General features: G+C 38.1%; 1 protein-coding gene and 1 pseudogene across 1 annotated transcript; one reads left to right on the top strand and one right to left on the bottom strand.

Moving 5' to 3' along the window:
- Nucleotides 1–2,362: 2,362 nt before the first annotated feature.
- On the bottom strand, nucleotides 2,363–10,032 carry LOC148189508 (uncharacterized). Its single transcript, XM_088077272.1, has 3 exons — nucleotides 8,960–10,032; nucleotides 7,147–7,200; nucleotides 2,363–4,213 (listed from the first exon to the last, which is right to left on the bottom strand). The coding sequence occupies exons 1-3, from the start codon at nucleotides 9,357–9,359 to the stop codon at nucleotides 3,981–3,983; spliced, it is 687 nt and encodes a 228-aa protein (XP_087933398.1). The 5' UTR covers nucleotides 9,360–10,032; the 3' UTR covers nucleotides 2,363–3,980.
- Nucleotides 10,033–13,085: 3,053 nt separating this feature from the next.
- Nucleotides 13,086–14,698, top strand: LOC148189507 (homeodomain-interacting protein kinase 1-like; annotated as a pseudogene).
- The last annotated feature ends 5,944 nt before the right edge of the window (nucleotides 14,699–20,642 follow it).

Raw genomic sequence — 20,642 nt, 5'->3', positions numbered from 1 at the left:
AACAGATGGTTCCCTGGGTGGGCAGGGTCGCTGGCAATCCTAGCTGCTCTTTCATTAGCTCCTGTGTCATGCACCTCTTTAACGGAAAGCCAGCTGACAGCCAACAACACACTGGAGTTTGTCCTCACAATAGAGGAAGGCAGAATAACTTCAGACTGTGCAAGTGCTTAACCCTTTGAAACCAGGGCAAATTGGTTAGATTGCTTTCAAAACATGGGAAGAAGGTAATGAGCAACTTAAGACAAAATTACCCAGAAATTGGCAAGAAATCAGTTTTTAAAATGTACAAGAAAATTACCTGAAGATATATGTATACAAATAATACTAATAATAATAATAGTAATAATAATATGAAAAAGAAGGAAAAGCCAAATAAAAAGGAAAGTAAAAAAACAAAATAAAAAAACCCGGAAATAATCTGGAAAAAACAGCTGCTTAAAAATTTAAAATATTATATGAAATTATTTTAAATGTATAATTTTGAAAATTAGAAATACAATTCTTTGGGGGGGTGTTTGCTTGCTTTAAAAAAAATCCAGATCTACTTATTTCTTGCACAAAATGCGACCAGTGTTGGTTATGATGTGAAATTAAATCCATCTTAATCTCAATGTTCTCCTTTTTGAAAGATAAATGATTTTGTTAAAAAAAAAAAACTGAGATGCTGATTTTCCAGAAGGGTTTTGTTAGAGGTATTTAAGTGTTGTGCAGTATCTAGTAAAGTTGGTGGAATATGCATGGACGGAATATGTAGTGGTCTCCCAGCAGGGATAGCCCAAGATGCTTTTGGATCACTAAATATCGTGTTACACGTGTGAGCCATGTGCCGTGCTCATTAGTATTTCCTCTGCATCCTCACAGCAGTTGGTCCCTGCATTGAAGAACCTCTGAGACTGCAAGTTGTTAAGGGAGGGATGGATATAGGAAAAACATACTGCAGCATGCCTCCTCAAGGTGATCTCACACAGGTTTCATCTATTGATTTTTTTTTTTATAATAAAACTTTCAGTCTTTGCATCTGTAATTTTCTCAGTTCTAAGAATTGTTATTTAAATGCTTTAGGGCTTCAGGAGGCGACCACTGAGGTAACATTTTTATTCTGTTATCCCTGTGACCTTACATAGATGCGTTAGACTGTCCTTCACTGACACTGTGAATTTTAATTAAGCAGAAAAAGCAGAAACAAAGTGTTTCATCCTGTGCTGCACATGAGTACTTGTATCAATGTTATTGATCAACAGCCTACTAATTTGGAAACCTTTATAGGTATTACATAAGATTCATACACAATATGTCACAATTTTACCTAATTAAGTGGATTTTAAATGGGAAATAAATGAAATACAAAAGTATTCAAATTAGATTTATCATAATCAATAAGTGAGTCTGATTATTGGTTTTGTAAAAAAAGATCAAGATCTACTTACCTTTTCTTGATGTTTATTAACCAGTCTCTTTGCTTCTGGAGACCTGATGCCTAATGGGAAAATCATACTGCAGCTTCACAAATGATGCACTTAAAAAAACACATAGGAAAATCCAAAATACTTACAGGCAAATGAAAAACTGCAGAAAGTCAAAAAATACAATTATTAACAACATTTTTTGTGCTTAAAAAAACAATTTCACTCTTGTATGTGTTTTTGCATTGATAGAATTTCTAAAGCTGCAGCACAGACATATCGCTACCAGTGCAACAATGTCGGTTAGGTAGTGTAACCAGGATGTAATCAAAGATTCTCAGAGTACTGATGTCGCTGTTTCACTGTATCACATTTTTCACGTTTCACATGAACATTTTGGTAGCCTAAAAACCTCTTGTTCAGAGTTTGGTTTGGATAATAGGCTCTCTAAAGGCTTAGACATATTTCAGGCACCGAACATCAATGGACAGCTGCAGTCACACGGACACAGATGCAGACGCAGACAGACACAGACACAGATGCAGACGCAGACACGTGGATGTGGACGCAGTTCTATTTTATAGTACACAAGTTGAAACTAACAATGCTGCTGAGTCTAGATTGAATATCCAATATCCAACTAGCCTGACAGAAGTACTTTGGACTGGACTGGAGTTTGGAATGAGAGACTGTCTGCACAGTTGGCACACTTGCTGTGCCTACGCTCTGTGGGGTCACAAAAAAACGGCTGCACGTGGGTGGATGACGACATTTACATGTCACAGACCAAAGCGGACCTTACAGACGCAGAAACTGTGAGTGGCCCTACTGAGTCAAATGTTAAGTTATTCAGGTGAGTATTTTTTGTTTTAATAGTTTTAAGCCTGTTTTCACAGCAAAAAATAGAATTTGAATTAGTTTATCACAGTTAAATATGGCTGTAAATGCATCATGCTAACCAAGCTAGAAGCTAACATTATGGTTATTTCCACCCTCTTGTCCAAAAATGGCCATTTCGGGCTCAGAAAAAAACAAACAAAAAACAAGATGGCGACAAAATAGAAATAAACATTCACAGTCTCTTCTTATTAGACACCAGACATGCACATCCTTAGAGGTCAAAGTTGTAAATGGACATAACAATTAACAAGTATTTAACAATAGCACTTTTGATAGTAGTATTTATTAGATGACTTGAAAGTAATTGACGGCATCAGGGTAGTGAAAAAAACACCTTTTTTTGCAGGTTGAGATTCTGAGCCTACACTTAACAACTGGTTAATTAACACTGCTGCAGACTTACACACCGTTTCACATATTGCCCTCTGTATCACCCCAAATATTTGCAATGTGTAAATCTCAGACAGAAAGGCAGTTCATAAATCAGAGACATCAGGTAGACTGGCCAGCAAAGTTTGTCTAAGCTGTGATTTTATTTAATTATCAGTTTCCCTCGAGAATGCAATCCACCCTGTCCACTGTTCCCCCAAACACACGCAGCTGTGTGTAGGAGGGATCATAATCACAGCATGCACAAAGAAATAAGCCCCATCACTCGTAGCTTTGAGTGATGTCACAGACTCACCTGCTGCAGTACATATAGCCCTTAACAGTGAGGTAAGAAAGGTAAACATAGGCTTTGCCATGAAGCCATTTGACATGAAATATTAAACATTAGAAAGATGACCTAGCAGAGTTTTTGCTTCAAATGTGATGCCACGTTTGGACATTGAACCAAAATGGTTCATAAAATCATAAAACTTTGACGACAGAAATTACTCAGTTTTGTTTTTTTCTTCAACAATGGCTTTTATACTTTTATGTTTTGTTTTTTTTTTTTGCAATCGAGGTGATTTAGCACTTGTTTACGTCAAGCTAATAACATGAAACTACAAAATACTGTTATTTTATTGTGTAGTGAGTTTTTTGCCCCCAGTAACTACAACCTTAACATAAAAAAAGGAGTGGTTGTTAACATGTGTAGCCTCCCTGTGTCATATGAGGGGCTAGTTACACATTTTACAGTTATTACAAAAAACGTAGTGTCTCACGGCATCCAGGGAAATAAAATGCTGATGTGATTGGTTTCATGAAAGAGAAGTGTTTAACCGTGCTAGCAGCAATATTACAATAAGCACTGCCCAGCATGTATTGTATGTTAGAGTGATTACAGACTGTGGTGAACAGCATGTGTCATGTTTACAGAGTTGTGTTTTCACAAGGGGTCATGTGAAAAAAAGGGGCAGTATGATGAAGACAAATATAACAAAGTCATTACTATTTTACTCTCTGCCTACTTGTCCAAATAAAGCCACAGACGACCTCTAAAATCATCTCCGCAGACAGGAGTCCAATTAGATCCAAACATCAGTATCTGATACCTCCAATGTTCCAGCGCAGGCTGAAAATTCAAAGTCCCTTCTGGCCCAACGTTACACAGGTATTACAGCCAACCTGCAGGTGACAAAACAGTGGATAGAGCTTCAATTCATGGCAGACTTATAAATCCACTTGAACAAGAAAAGCAAGCCACTTCGCTGCTTTATTTCTCCCAGAGGAAGGTCAGAAGGTCACAGGTTAAGTCCCAGAGTGAGTGTCCGGAGGTCGCTGCTGTAATGTCTCGTCTATGGTGATCACCGTCTCCTCTGATCTGTTGGAGCTCAGGCAGTTGGTGTGGTTCAGAGATATGTAGCTCATTTCCACCAGCCGGGGCCTCTCGCCCAGCTCACTCATCTCGCTCATGTTGCTGGTGATGCAGTTTATCTCAGTCTTGTTGCGGCTGGTAACTCGACGAGAGCCAAGCACCCAGTCTGAAGAGAGACACAGGGATAATCGGATAAATAAATAGAGAAATGCTGTTATCCTCAAAATGAGCTGTTTTGAATTCGGTTTTCTAATAATTGGGAACATTTATTTTCACTTAGATTTTCAGAGATAATGAGACACTAAACTTTGATAAAATATGTGCATTCTTACTATTTCAAGCAACATTTCCAATGATACGTTACGTACATAACGTCATTTGTGGCGCGCTAATTTGTAAGATATCATATGATTCAGTGTATGAGAATGCATTGTACAGGTGGACACAGATGCAATGGGATGATAATGTTGCTCTGCATTTGCTGAATGTACAAACAGAGCCAGTCTTTGCAAACAAATTATCCACAGAAGCATTCCAAAGTGGTATCTTAGAATCAGCGTTTTTTTTGTTGTGTGGTTCTTCTGACTCAGGATGGCAAAAAAAATCAATTAATGTAGCTTTAACATTTGAAGCTGGCACTTTACTCATATTTATGATTTTGGAGAATTCTTTCTTGCCTTTTATTACATTTTGAGATTTTACATTCAACATAAGATAAACTTAAAAAAAAAATTACAACTCTATCCTTGTTTCTTTTCTTCTGTTCTGGTCTCCGTCCTTTTCTCACAGTAATTTATCTTTATTTTCTTGCTGTTTATGATGTTATCCTTCTTTTTTCTGTCTTTCTGATCTAATATCACAAGAATCAGGCAGGACTGTGATATTACTACTTTCTTTGAATACGGTGATTGAGAGGTGTTTCCACCTAGTTTATGACAAGCCTTCCCAGATGCAGCGTCAGAGGAACGGAGGTACAAAGCTGGAACATTCATACAGTGGCACAAACAAGCTGAGTATTTAGAACATGCACAAAACAAGGCTGCAAACTTCATCTGACAGAAAGTTATGATGGGTTCAGCTTCTGTAATTCCATTAGAGGCAAAGCACCATAAAATTGTTTCTGGGGGAAGATGTCTGCCGCACAGCAGCCCCATCAAGAGCGGTGGAGCCTGTTTGAATTGGGACACATCAATCATTCTTGTGTCAGATGAGGAGCTGAGATTAAGGCTGACAGTCGCGAGTCTGAAGAACAGATGGAAGGCAGAACGGGAATCCTCAGACCCGCAGAACTGATACATGACCACAAGAGACCACCTCACTTTCCTATTTTTGTCCCTGTCACTTTGATAGTTTCAGGTTGAAATCGGATTTTCTTTCTTTTTTCCATTTTTGTTCTTTAATGCTTGTTGTCTCTATGACTCTTGTGTCAATGTAATTATTTGTAAGGAACTACTAATAATTATATCAGAAAAACATTTTTTAAACCAATCATTCTGATTTGTTACATCTTGGATATTATTTTCATAGATTTTTGCATTTTTATCAGATACGGTATTATTGCGCTAGTTAAACCCATTGCAGAGATTGCAATGGTGAAAATCCTCATAAGTTGGTTTACTGACTCAAATACTACAATACAAATACATAAAACAAGAATTCCAACCTCATAGCTGTATGCCCCTGCACACCAGCCAAGTAGCAGATAAAGTTTATAACCATGGTTGTGAAAACGTGGACACTTTGCATACCCGGCAGCACAGAAGATCTATACAATCAGCAAATTTTCAACATCAGCATCCAAGATTAGAGTCACCAATTCAGTATCTGACCAGAAGTCTCCCCTTGTGTTTCTGATTCATGAAGATGATTACTGTCCGAAAAGTGTTTTTGTAGAACATTATGTCACAGTTAAGTTGACTTTTGACCTTTTGGTTGTAAAATGCCATCACTTCATCATTTTATCCAATTAGACATTTGTGTAAAAATGTTGTTTTAATGTGTGAATTCTTCTGTTATGGTGAAAAATTCTGGTCAGTTCATTCTTGAGACCATGTAGACGTTTTGCCAAATTTGAGAAAACTCCCTCAATGTCTTTGTGAGATATGGACCTTTGATTGCCAAATTTTAATCAGTTCGGCCAATAGATTGAATTTCACATGTTGGATTATATTCTTAATGACAAGTTAATTATGACTGCTGATTAATTGTTATCATCACTAATTTGCGCAAAATTTGAAAAAAATCCCTTAAATTGTTCTTGAGATATTGTGCTTACAAGAATGGGACATATGCAAGGTCACAGTGATCTTGACTTTTGACCTTTCAACACCAAAATCTATTCAGTTCTTCATTGAGTCCAAGTGGATGTTTGTGCTAAATCTGAAGACATTTCCTTAAGGTGCTCTTGAGATATTGTGTTCACGACTATGAGACAGATGCAAGGTAAACCTTGACCGTTGACCTCCAAGATTTAATCAGTTCATTGCTGAGTCCAAGTGGACAGTTAAGAAAATCCAAACAATATTCCATAAGCAATGCAATACAATATAGCAATGCTGGACATGTACAGTGTTATTGCTACTGATAGAAATTAAGTCCAAAAGCTTGAAAATATGACCCAAGTTGTAATAAACCTGAGTTATCCTTTAAAAACTATAGATAAATGTGTCTTCTCTACATTCATTCTACTGTATATATTGGGTTTTTTATATGCAAACTGTAACATGTCTACAACAGGCTGTTTGGCTCTTCTGACACTGCACTATGTCAGAAGAATAAAGCGTTATGTTGAGAGCAGGATATTTAATGGTATATTCTCAACCTTTCTCTGGTGAGAAGGAAAGCAGTCATAAAACACACATCCTCCACATTTACACTTCAGCAAAATGCCCAGGAGTCCAAACACTGTGGTGCCTGTGTGTTTGTGTGAATGTGTATGTGTGAGTTCTCATATGAAGGTGGGAAGGTCAGGCGAGGTGCAGGTAGACCGACGGATAAGCTCTTTCTGCCGACCAGTTGAAGGGGGGTGCATGTCTGTGCATGTCTCTGTGGCAAAGCTAAGTGCTGCAGACTGTGATCCGTGTGAGCTGTGGTTCTTACCCGGTTCCCTGGTTTCACCACCTTCGCCTTCAGAAACCATCGACCTGCCCCCACCTATATGCAGCAAGCAAGACAACAGGCTTGTTAGAGACTCTGAACAGACTATATATGTACGTGTCTTTATGACATGACACAGAGAGCATCAACAGAAGTTATTTACATTCTGTAGTGCAGGCCATCTCAGATTTACAAATCTGCTATGATGTCACACAAAATTTGCTTTCATGATCCCAAAATTTGTTTTGGTTCCTCAAGGTCAAAATATTTAGTCCACAAAATCTGTAGTTGCAACCTCAAAATTTGTTGTAGCACCCACAAATTTAAAAATGTGTCATCATAATCCCATAATTTGTTGCAATCCTAGGTCTACAAATTTACAACCTTAAAACAACCTAAGAATTTGTTGTAGTACCCCCAAATCTAAAATTTATTAGAAAAAATATCTTTTTGACACAGTCACACAATTTATTGTATTACATCCAAATATTTAAAAAGGTACGTCACCAATTTTTCCATTATTGACCTCAATTGTTAATAATAACAAAAATCCAATATTTAACAATTCTTAAATTAGCAGTAGCACCCAAAAATGTACAAAACCTCAAAATCTGTTGCAGTGAAGCTACTTAAAAAATGTGTCCATGTCCTGATCTGCCCCTGGTGAAACGAGCAAAATTCTCCACATTGGTTTAAATCACCGGATGTAATGAGCTGACTATCAGGTCTAGTCAGCACTATGAGATGACAGTGTCCTAAAAATAGACTCATTGTTTCCTTCATTCATTCATTATGTATCGCTCACAGGACGCTCTTCAAAAATGGATCAACAGCAGACCTCGTCTCCATTTCTCACACAGATACTTGCTGATCGTGTAGTTTGTCTGGACGTCTTCTGCACAAGGTCATTGGCTGATTTGAGAGCACGGCTACAGTGATTTTACTACTTGGGATTTTTTGGGTGGAAGGATGTCAAAATACTCTCCACTGTGTACTGGTTACTGTCATTGTACATATTCAATTAGTAAAGAACCTGTATCTCCCCAGATCTCTTCACTCATCAATTAATTAAGATGTTTGCATTCGGTGTTGTTAGTATTAGGCAGCCTTGTTCGAAGTCTTTAATTAGAGCATTTTTCTCTGAAACAGTGATTCTCAAAGTGGGCTCTCGGGGCCCATGGGGCTGTTCAGTAGGTCTGAGGGTCTAAATGCAAAATTAGAAAAAAGGTCATTTTCACTACTATTTTACTATGGTATTTGTATATTAACCTTCATACCTGGACTAACAACATTTGTCTCATGCTGCATTCAGACGCCTCTCACAAGTGTTTAAACCTTTGAACTAATTGAGCTAATTAGTTTGATTTTCTTTCAAAAAAGGCAATGAGCAACTTTGCAAGAAATGTCCCGCAAATTGCAAGAAATTAATAGAATTAATTCATTTTTAGAAAATTATTATTTTAAAAGAAAGGGGAAAATGTCCAGAAAACTAAATGTCTGATTATCATAATTATATATTTAAAATATTTTTTACAGAATTATTCTAATTTTTAAGTGTTTGTTTGGGCTCCGACTGTTATGTTTTTATTTGTTTGGGGGCTTTTTTTTGGTGCATTTCTTGTAATTTTACTCTTTTTTCTTTCTAATCTTGGTGTCATTTCTTTATAAATTGCTCATTTCATTTTACTTCTGCACCTTTACTTCATTTCTTCACATGATTTTTTTCCATGTTCTTTTCAATAATCCCAGTAGTAATGTGTACACACACACACACACACACACACACACACACACACATACATACGAGGTCACATACCAACGAACTCATTCACCACATCTTTGACCAGGTGTCCAACTATCGCATACGCCACCGCCACCACCACCAGCGCAGCCATGACCAGGTAAAGAACCGCTTTGGGCAGCGGGATGGAGTCTCGCGCCGGTGTCCGGTAGTCCGTGTACAGCAGGTCACTCTCGGAGTAAGAGTACTGAAAGACGTGCTCCATGCCCGAGGTATGGTTGGAGTTGAGAGGCGGGTTACTTGCGCTCATGGCGCTGTCCGGCTGCAGAGCTGTAACCATGGTGGTCGTCACCTCCTCCGCTTTGTCGATGTTTACCAAGCCGGTAGTTTTATTCATCAGAGGCAATATCTGGGACAGAAAATAGCTCCAGTCCTTTATTGCGCTCGTGTTGCATAAAAACATTGTTTTTACCATGTAATCACCGCAGGAGGGATTGAATTGTCACCAAGGCGCACAAAATCCGCAAAATGACAAAAACCAAACGCTCCAAAATTATTGTCCTTCAAAGTAACGGATATTTTTATAATCCAATAGGTTCCCTCAGATGCCAAAATCTCCGTCTGACAGGTGCTCATCTGTGCCTCTGAAAACTTCCCCCAGCTTTCACTGACTAAAAGCAAAACGCGTCATTCGTTAACGGCCGGCGCAGCTTTTACGCACGGATAAAAACAGGACATTGTGCGCCCACTTTTTGATTTATTTCCAAAAGTGAAATAAAAACAATACACTGGCAGAGTACAACTGCCTACAACGTCATCCAAGGAAAGAAACGTACCAGAAAAGGTGTCACCATTCTCTTCCCGACCTTCAAAACGCGTAATTGTTGGATGAAGGAGCAAAGAATTTGTGAGTGTAGACCCGGCGTCCCGCGGCTGTCACAGGCAGTGATGATGATAATAACACATAAAAACTGCAGGAGTCACGACGCCTCCTCTGCTCCTCCCTGAGGTGTCCGGGACTGAAATGTGCGGCTGGTGGGAGAGCAGGGACACCCGGAGCCCCTAGTTCGCCCTTCCTTGTCGACCTCACGTGGGACGATGGTCCTCAGATTCTGCAGCCTGAGGTGAGTTCGTGTCTTTTCTGCCACAGATTGGTGGTTCAGACCTCACCGGGTTGTTTGTGCGCTCAGATATAAACCAACAATGACTGTTGATGTGATTTAAAATGAGCCAAAGTGGAGTAAGATGAGAGAGATAGCGCTCTGTGGTCGGACGGGATACCGTCAGTCTTATTAGTTAATTTGCACACATGTCGAACCGAATGGAAATTAAGATTAAAAGAATGACCACATGTATAGGCAGATAAAATGTTAATAAAAGAAATAATGTCATATAAATCTGGTAGTATGCCAATATATTTTTTAAACTCTTGAATACAAAAAAGATAATTGTGTATAATAATTACAGATAATAGTGCAAAGTATATGAAGTCCTTAAAACAGTCACATGGCAAAACTAAAACAGAACCACTATAATAATAAAACGTAATAAATTAAAAAATAAGTAAATAAATGAATGATTAGTTAACCCCAAATAAAAAAAATATCAAAGCAGAGGAGTAGCCTAGTGTCTACTTGATTTATTATGTTGATTTACAATGTAAAGTGTGTAGATTAATGTAGTTATTTTTTTAAAAACAAGAAAAACCAGAACTATATGGCGGACTCTAAATTACCCTACATATTTTACCTGTTTCTCAGGTCTGCAATCCTTGAGCCAAGCAAAGATGGCAACTGCAAACAAACCCAGCTTAATTTCCTGTCTGTCATCTTTGTTTGGGTCAAGTTTAGTTGAACTTTGTGAAATGAGTTGAGGTTGTATTACACTGGAGGGAATGCTCTCTAAGATTAATGGCCATGTCTTCAAAAAATTAAAAAACACAAAACAATCATACTGAATTATTGACCTGTTGTCGGTGCCAGATGAAAAGTCACAGGATCAACAAATACAATACAATTCAACCCGGGGTGGACATAAATGTGTGCAACCCAATTTTATCACAATCCAACCCATAGTTATGGAGACATTTTCTCAAACACAGAGGTGTGAACTTGAGTCTCATGACTTGGATTGAGTCAACTCAAGTCACAAATTTGAAATTTCTGGTAATTATGCTTTTAAAAAAATGTTATATGTTGTTGATTTTTCTCTTTTATGCTCATTTGTAGAAAGCAAATTCCCTTTGAGGTTTCATTTCATAAATTTATTCATTCATGCAATGATGACTTTAGACTTGACAAAATCAAAAAGGACTTGAAACTTGGACTTAACACCAATGACTTCCACTCAGACTTGAACCTTTAAACTTGAAAATATTTCTTCAAAGCCTGAAGATTAAGATGTATGTTGTTTAAAAAGTGAATGAAGTGAATAAGTTCATTTCCCTTTTTGACCGAATCAACTATTGTTAACATTAATCTTTTTATCTAATTTTAACAAAGCATTAAGCATGCCACAACATCACTTTAAAGGAGGAATGGCCTTACAAAGGTATCTTACAAATTTGGGAAGGGAAAGTTATTGACAATTTTCAAATAAAGATTAATTAAATGCAACAAAACAGGCCAGAAAAACATATAATTAATTCTGTGGTGGAACTGATTAATCCTGTTTTATACTATGAAAGTGCGATGTCAGCAATTCTTTTTTTAGGGATGAATGACAATATCTGCACAATATCGCTATCAACAGATATTGCTTTAAAATGAACTATTAGAAATGGCTAACACACCAATTTTGCTGATATGACGAAGCGATATTTATTTTTATTGACAAAGTCAATATGTACAAAACATCAGTGCTAAGATGAAGTATTTTTCCTTTTTTTGCACAATAAATGAGTATTAAAAACATAGAAAACCATTGTATTTTATGTCTCCATCTGCTGGTGAGCCCTCAAGATACAAGTATGCCTAAAATGATGCTAGTTCAACTACAGAAGAGCAGTGAAGAGTGCGTTATGACTTGTTTAGGACTCAAAACTCAGAATTTAGGACTTGGGTGCAAACATTTGAAACTAATTGCAAACCATGACTTAGTCCCACCTTTACTAAAAATCACAAATGTCTCTGTCATAGTGGTCCTAGAGAACAGTCAAGAGGATCACCAAAGTCAGTAGGATTCATTGTCATAGAACTGTGAGTGTGTGTACAAATGTCATGACAATCAAGCCAATAGCTGAGTTCAGTGAATCCCAGAAGAAAACAGACCTATGCTCCAAAGCTAGAACTGCTAAAAACTCAGATGTATGCAGCTAAATGTAATCGTCTGTCACAGACATAGCTGAATACTTCTGTAGAGCTGCATTGTTAAGTGGTAATATGTCATGTATCACGTCAGTTAGTTTCTATCAGCAGTTTCTTTTACTTGATCTGGTAAACTGATGCCACTGTTAAAACTGTCTTCACCTTCATCTTCATCTACTGAAAACTTTAGAGTGATATCAGATAAATTTCAATACAAATTTTAGAGGAAGAATACCGTCAAAGTAAGTGGTCTTTGTCTAGTTTATTCACTAACAAAGCATGCAGAAACAAAGCTATGTGATGGAAAATAGTTATTTATTCTTGCACCTAAAGGAAAAGTGAGACTTGGTTACACACATGAACAGACTATTTTGAAATCTATGCGAGCCTGTCAGTGGCAATAAAAAAAGCATGTTTAGTTGGTGAATTGAGGGTGTGCAATTGCCCGTCAGGATTACACTGCAGCCTGTTTCGTAGCTGTGGCTGGAATGGTCTCAGTATTGAAGCAGTTTCAGAAATCAGTGTCTAATGTATTTCCACTGTTCTGATAATTCTCTTAGTTCAAAAGTTTTTGCCGGTCTGTAAACGCAGCAGACGTGAAATGCATCATAAGTTATTTTTTTTATCCCTCAGCAGCAGTTTGACTCGCGGTGTAAATAACTGATCAATAGATCTGGTCAGAGCTGATCACATTAATGGATAAGATGAGACACAGAGCGCAGAGTGAATGAAAGCAAACTTGTAGATCCAGCACAATGGACGGTTAAGTGTCACTTTCACTGCACTTGGTGTTTGAGTGCTCCGTCTATGACACCAGTGCACTCAGATAGCAAACAAGTTACAGGGTCATAGAATTTAGCTACATCAACTGCACTTCGATAAGTATTTAGAAACATTTGTCAATAGAAATGGCTTATGTAAATTACAACGATTGTAGAATGGAGTCAATGTGTGAACCATTTGAGGTAGAAAAGCAGGACATACTCTCTAGCAAGTGTGCTCGCTACCTTATAGTGGACTTTAATGGAGAGGGATGTTTTGGGAAAGTTGCCAAGTGCATCAGCCTCGAAACTCTTGAGACAACGGCCATCAAGATCCACCACAAGAGTGAAGAAGATGCCATTTACAGAGAAGTGGAAATGCTTCAAGAACTTAGCTTCCTTGATCCAGAGAAATACAACATAGTGGAATTCAAAGACTATTTCACATATCAAGGCCGGTCTTGCTTTGCCTTCGAGATGCTAGACAGGAGTCTCATGGACTTGGTAGAGCAGAGAAGGGCACTACTGATATAAAATGAAATCTGTCCAATTACACAGCAGCTACTTGTATCATTTGAAGCCCTGAAGGATGCTGGTATAATTCACTCTGACCTGAAACCTGACAATGTTATGCTTGTCAACCATCAGGATCAGCCCCTCAGGGTGAAACTCATTGACTTTGGTTTGACTTGGGTCTCCCAATTACTGAGGCGATTGACATGTGGGGACTGGGATGTGTCCTCGCATACCTGTATTTTGTCTTCCACCTCTTTAGTATTAGCTCTCCATTCAGCATGATGCAAGCCATTTGCAATCTCCTTGGTCAGCCAAGGGACCACCTGTTGAATGCTGGTAAGTACACCAAGCAGTTTTTCACTAGGGAAAAGGGTTCAACCAAACCACGATGGAGACTGAAGACACCAGAGGAGTGCATTAGAGACCATGGTCGAAAGCCCCCGAAGAGCACATGGATTTTTGATACTGTCAGTAATTTGGCAGAAGCAGTAGAAAGCCAGTCAGTGATAGGGAACAATATTGAGTTAAGAGACAGGCTAGCATTTGTAAACCTCCTAGAACAGTTGCTCAGTGTTGATGCTGCTAATAGAATCACGACTGGGGAAGCTCTGCAACATTGTTTCATCACAATGGAGTACCTAGATGGGGACATGGACACCAGCTCTTATGTAGAAACTGCCTTTGAGTTGATGACCGTCTGCCCCAAAGAAGAGTCAGATGATTCATATGGATTTGATGATTCTACTGACTCGACTGATGGAGTAGCAAACTATGCTCCTCAGATCCCCAATGGTGCTCGCGTACACAGAGAGCCATCCATGGCTTTCAACAGTGAAGATTCAGTATCCATTAACTTCCCTTACAAAGAAGAGGACCAAAAAGAATACCAGTATAATACTGCAACTCCAAAAGACACTCACCTACAGAAAGAGTCATCTGGGACTTCCAATGCTTTTGATGATTCATTGGCTATGGTTGTCATCCGTAAGTTCGAGGACCTGCGACTACACTATTCTAATCCATCAGCTCACAGGTCTCACTCACAGAGAGAGCCAATTGGAGCTTCCAGTGTTAAAGATTCAGTAGTTATGGACTTCATTTACAAGGACGAGAACCAACAACAGAACTGGTATGATCCTCAATCGTCAAATGGCGCTCATCTACAAAGAGAGCCATCTGGGAGTTCCAATGCTGAAGATTTAGTGGCCATGGATTTGCTCTTTCAGCAATGACATGGAGGCATACACCACCTACTTCTATGATGGAGCGTCATACATTCCAGTTTGCCTCCAACTTCGAACTTTCTACAAATCAACACCCTGTGGAGCCATTTGCTGCTGAGCTTTAGTGTTGGAGCTTAGCTGGCAATGGTGCAGCAAACAGAGCTGCAGCCACCACAGTTTTAAATGCTGGTCCTGTAGCTGCCATTAAACCTGTAACACCTGATTTGGACACTGTCAACATCGGCAGGCACAGTTCCCAAGGATCTCTGAGTGAAAGAGGAAGAGATTTCCTTCTTCAATGTCAACATTGACGTTTAGAGAGCCAGCAGAATTCCCAAGGATTGCCAAGTGAAAGAGGAAGCGATTTTTCCTTCTTTACTGTCAACATTGACGTTTAGAGAGCCAGCAGAATTCCCAGGGATTGCTGAGTGATAAGACAAAGACATTTCCTTCTTAACACATTGAAATGATTAATCTACATTGACGCCAAGATTTCAGCCCAGACAAAAAAAAATTCTCTCTACAATCACTGTGGGTACATGGACATGAAAAAACGTTTATAAGGCTCATCCTGGTTATGATCATATTTGGGGATATGTGTTTGCATGAGCACAGAGAAACTGGGTTATTCACATTTTGCGTATTCATCCCAGTTTCTTCCAAGGTTTTTTATGTCCATGTAAACACACTGATTTTGGGGGCACAGTGGTGCGGTGGTTAGCACTGTCACCTGACAGCAAGATGGTTCTGGGCCTCTTTCTGAATGGAGTTTGCATTTTCTCCCCGTGCCTTCATGGGTTTACTCCGGGTGCTCCGGTTTCCTCCCACTATCCAAAAACATGCACTTTAGGTTAATTTGTGATTCCAATATACCTTTGTTTTGTTAAATAAATCAAATAAAATATAAAAATATATTTTAATATTTTTTATTTATTGAGAATTTAGAAGAAACTAAGAATGCCTGCAAAGTCTTTATAAAACATAAAAGTGGATTTATTTGCTTCTGAAGCTCTACTGCAAACAGGAGTAATGTTGATAATATTTGTAACTTGAGTACAGACATGTACATTACCCAAAGCACTTCAGCAAGGTCCAACGTCATTGTTCTCCACAGGAAAATAATGGCTGAAGCCTGAAGGTAGTGCTCTGGCTTTAGTGTGATCATTGAAAAGAAGAACTTTCAGTTGATTTTCAGATGCCTCATACAGCTCAGCTACATCCTAATGAGCAAAATCTAAGTCTGGTCTTAAGGAAAATGATTATCTCTTTTACTTTGTTGATCTTAAAATATTAAGCATTTTTGTATGTGTTTATATGGCACATTGCATTATATTCAATGATCGCTATTTTGTATAGCAGAGGGGAGAGGAGTCAAACATTACTCCAAGCAACATTAGCCTTTATGTGTGTACGAACATGTAAACATTGTATGTGTGTAAGACATACTTTTCCCCATTCAGACCTTTTCTTTCTCATATCTAAATGAAACTGGATGCTGGAGGGATGGACCAGCTGGTTGGCATAAATATTAGAAATCAGTAGTACAGATACTCCTACAAAGTACTTGAATACTGTAACAAAGTTACTTTGTTACATTACACCATTACCTGTAAAAAGAAAATACAACACAACCATTGTCACTACTACACAACTGGATAGACTAAAAATGTCAAGACTTTTTGGAGGTAAACAATTCATCCCTGCAGATTGGGTTACAAAAATGCAGCTAACATCATAATCTTGTGGTAAATCTGTGCTCCTTACTGCAGTTTCAGTATTAAACTATTCAGCAGGGGTTTCTGAGTCACTTCCTAAATATGCTGCTCTGCCATAGTACTTGTGTTTAATACATCAACCTTTATATATCTTTAAATATATGCCTATATATAATATATATATATATATATATATATATATATATATATATATATATATATATATATATATATATATATATATATATATATATATATATATATATATAATATAATATATATGCCTAATATATATATATATATATATATATAAATATATTTTTTTTTTTTTTTTTTTTTTTTTTTAATGTACAATATTAATATTACCTTGCCCACAGACATGGTGCAGTATCATCTAGACTTAAACTACTGTAGCAGGGTTGTGCAGTTCTCAGAATGGACTCTCCAATGGGAACTGAAGTCAGAGAGCCTGGTTGTGTCTGGTCTCCGACTAGTTAACATGGATATTGGACTGGGAGCACACAGCTTGCTGAGAGAGGAAAACAGACCTTTAACAGATTTCCCTAAGGTTATATTTTCATGCAGTGAACATATACCGCAGCATTAACTGACCTGCGCATACACATAGAGAAACTTGGCTCTTGGATGCCACTTGTATGCCCTGTAACAACCTAATGATGTCCGCAAATGCATCGGTGAGAAAGACGTTTCTCCTCTCTGAAAGCAAAAACACACCACACTAATCCATGTTTTTCACAGTTTTATAACTTACATATTAATCTATGAAGTAAAGAGTTCATGTGTAGTTTCCAGAATGCTGCTATGAAAAGTTTCATATAAGGCAGGCGCTGTAAGGGACTGTTTGTTATTTATGAGAGGGAAGAGGCTGGCGCAAAACGGGAGAGGCACCTCCAATATATTTTTAAACACTGAGGAGAGAGCTGTGGCTTTTGATTTACGGGAGGGATATTCAACTTTAAATTGTTGTGATATATTTATTTAAAAAAACCCAGAACCGCAAACCCTCGAATGGGTATAAAGACATGTTTTCTTTTTTAAAAATCTCTAAAATCGCTACATTTATTATAGCCAGAAACTGTAAAATATGGTTATTTATGGTGCGGGAGGATCATGCATTTTCCCCTAGTCACTCAAGAAGGCTCAATGAAAAATTTCAAAAGCTCCAAGGATAAAGTACAGCCCCTTATGTGTGTAATGAACTTCTGACTCAGTGATACTGGATCACACAGATTCCACAGATAACAGCTGAACAGAAAGTAGCAGGTTTCACTCCAACCAGTATCAAACTCATTAAGTCTACATACAAGTGAAAGTTACAAACCACCATGAGTGGATCAAACCACTTAGCTTACTCTATCTGTAGCCACTAAATGAACATAAAAAGCCTATTATATCAGTTAATTGAGGTGTCAGTCATTGTACCTGGTTAATGGGGGGTGTTTCTTACTTGACACAGCTATAACTTGTGTATGCAGTTCAAGCAAGGTCTCACTCTGCAGCAAATTGACTTGCTCAATTTTAACAAGACAAATCTCAGTTGAATTGTATGGAGGGTTTAAGGGCCATAAATACATATATGAATACTTAAATATTCAAATAAATAAATAATTATAATAATATTAATATTATTATGTAATATCATTAGTGGTGGTTAGTTTTTTTTTTAAAGTAATTTGCCTTTGATTTAGCAATCACACACTACAAGTGTAACGCACAATGTCCTTTTGACTCTTGTGAGGCAAGTGCACGAGTGTGAAACAGGGACTTGATGCTTCTTTTGTCATCTAACAAGAGAACAAGAGAACCAAAAAAGGGAAAAAAGAAATACACTTTGTACAGAGAACCACTGAAAAACTATGTGAACACACTTGTGTTTTGATGTGAGTGCCATCAGTTATCTTTGTGAGTTTCCCTGCACCTCTGTGGATCTGAACACTGTGTGTTTCTCTCTTCCTTCTCCTTACCCGCGAAGACGGACTAGACTCAATTAAGATCACATCAGCCGTTCAAAGATCGGCTCAGAGGAAATGTATTGGACTCGCTGACCCTTAAATCAATCATGGCATCCAGTGAGTCACTGCGGACGCTGACCATGGCCTTCAGATATTCAGCTGTCACAACTGACGAGGACATTCAGAAATATTTTTAGCTTTGTCCATTAAAAGTCAGATAATAAATGTGATGAAGGTGCCAATTGGATTCAATTAAAACAATGGTTAACTCTAAATAATGTTTCTATTCACCATGAACCAGGATCAAGCTTCATTAAATGTACAGTATGTTGTCTGTCACTATGTGAGATTAGGTGATCATGGCGCCATAAATCTGTGCTGTAATTGGGTGAGACATGTCAGACTACATGTTAAACTGCTAACTGACCATAGCTTGTGATCTGTCATAGAAAAGGTATCAGGGTGGAGTGGGTAGAGACAAAACAAGTATAGTGTCCAAAATGACATAGACCATTTCATCGATGATGTGAAACTTTAGGCAAAAGAGTCCAAAATAATTGGAAATGCTTGTTTATCTTTTGGGGCCAGAATTAAATCCATCTGCCACTGAAACATTACTGTGCATGTGTTACAATGACAAAGTTAGGGTGATATTGAGTCGTCTGACCTCTGTGTTAAAAGCAAAGCCAGTGTTGGGGAGTAATGCATTACAAAAGTAAGGTTAAACTACTACGACTACGCCTCTTTCATTTTATATGCCTTGTGGTATTTCTGCGGTTATTTTGGTAAAGTAACGCAAAAGTAGTTTGAACAGTGACACATTACTCTGCACAGACTATAGTACTGTAAAGTAACTTGTTGCTTTCAAATCAAGGTAACATCAATGTCAGGACATCTAATGCCAGCTTAAGTTTAGAACTCTAACAGATTATGTTGATATTTTGATGGCTTTAAGTCGTGTTACTAAGTGACCAACATTTTTCAAACTGCCCATGTCACCTTAACATAGAATGGTAAAATTTAGCCCCATTTAAATTCCCAGCAAAATGTAAGAGTCCAATGTATTTCTGACCTACTATTGTCCCTAATGGGATACCACCATAGTTGCCTGGAGCATCAAAAAAATGACAACCCTGGTGTGTCTCACCAAAGGGCGCCTCCATGTGTCCGTGTCTGATGCACAGTCATTGACCAGGCATTGGTATTTCATGATTAGCAACCCCAGCAGAGTAGGTGCTAGATAAAAATATCAATGTAGAATCAATAGAAAGAGTCCGACTCACTGGAACCAAGCACTTCTTTAGGTCATATTAATCATTTCCAGCCTGCTGATCACAATTTTTTGAGGGGAAGACCAATGCTGGATTTGAAGATGCGTTTTACACACTGTTCTGTCAACAGCATCATAATCAAAAGCAGCTGCTCATGCTTTGACTCCTTTGTCCTTCAAACAGTAAAAATGGACTCTCATTTCTTATCAGAGCATTTACTTACAAGATATTAACTGCTGAAGGTATTTTAGTCTGATTATCCACTGGGAATTAGAAAGCAGTTTATGCAAAAACCTAAGTCCCCCAAAAAGTTTGTTAATTTGTCCCTGGGGCTTTGTGTATGTCTGGCTGCTGTCTGCCCTGGAAAAGTCAAAAACACTCTGCAGGTATTATATTAACAGAGGGAAGAGGAGCCTGGTTCTAACAGAGCTAACACAGTACTATGTATGTTCAAATGTGCATACAGGATATTTAAGGGATAATCCACAACAAGGTTGTAACGGATTATGACACTAATGCCATCATTCACTCAAACCAGAGCTGTAGTCATGAGCACGACCCCGAAATGAATCAAGATTTTAGTATCAGGAGCATTTTCAATTTGTAGTCTGAGCATGATTGACCAATCACATTTGAGCAGGCTTTGGTTACAAACAAATAAACAATAGGAATGGAGAGCAAAAGTGGCAGAGTATGTTTCAGAGCCCATCAGCCATCATCTAATTATTATTTTTAGCTTTATTAGCCTCATAAACCAATCTACTTGTAGACATCATCTCTCAACTCCAACTATATCCATGCATCTTTCTAATCGTACAGTAAACAAAGATCTGCATATGGAAAAGGAAATCTTGGCACAGATATCTGTTACCTGTCTTGCAACTACTTAAAGATGCCATGTGAACCACCAAACACCTTTTGTGTTTGTCTGCGGCCTAAGCGTGCCTATTTCCTTCCTCATAAAACATTTGCAAAGCAGATTTTCTGAATATTT

Source organism: Plectropomus leopardus, chromosome 5, assembly GCF_026936395.1.
Source record: "Plectropomus leopardus strain MGB_pleo_1.0 chromosome 5, ASM2693639v1, whole genome shotgun sequence".
In the NCBI taxonomy this organism is placed as follows: Eukaryota; Metazoa; Chordata; class Actinopteri; order Perciformes; family Serranidae; genus Plectropomus; species Plectropomus leopardus.
This window is presented reverse-complemented; position numbering and strand designations above follow the sequence as displayed.

What these genes read in the sequence shown, in the direction of transcription:
- LOC148189508 (XM_088077272.1), bottom strand. Translation starts at nt 9,359, where the DNA reads ATGGTAAAAACAATGTTTTTATGCAACACGAGCGCAATAAAGGACTGG. An exon ending in TGTGGTGAATGAGTTCGTTG is followed by an intron (nt 7,201 to 8,959) that starts GTATGTGACCTC and finishes TGCTGCATATAG; the next exon opens with GTGGGGGCAGGTCGATGGTT. An exon ending in TGGTGAAACCAGGGAACCGG is followed by an intron (nt 4,214 to 7,146) that starts GTAAGAACCACA and finishes GTCTCTCTTCAG; the next exon opens with ACTGGGTGCTTGGCTCTCGT.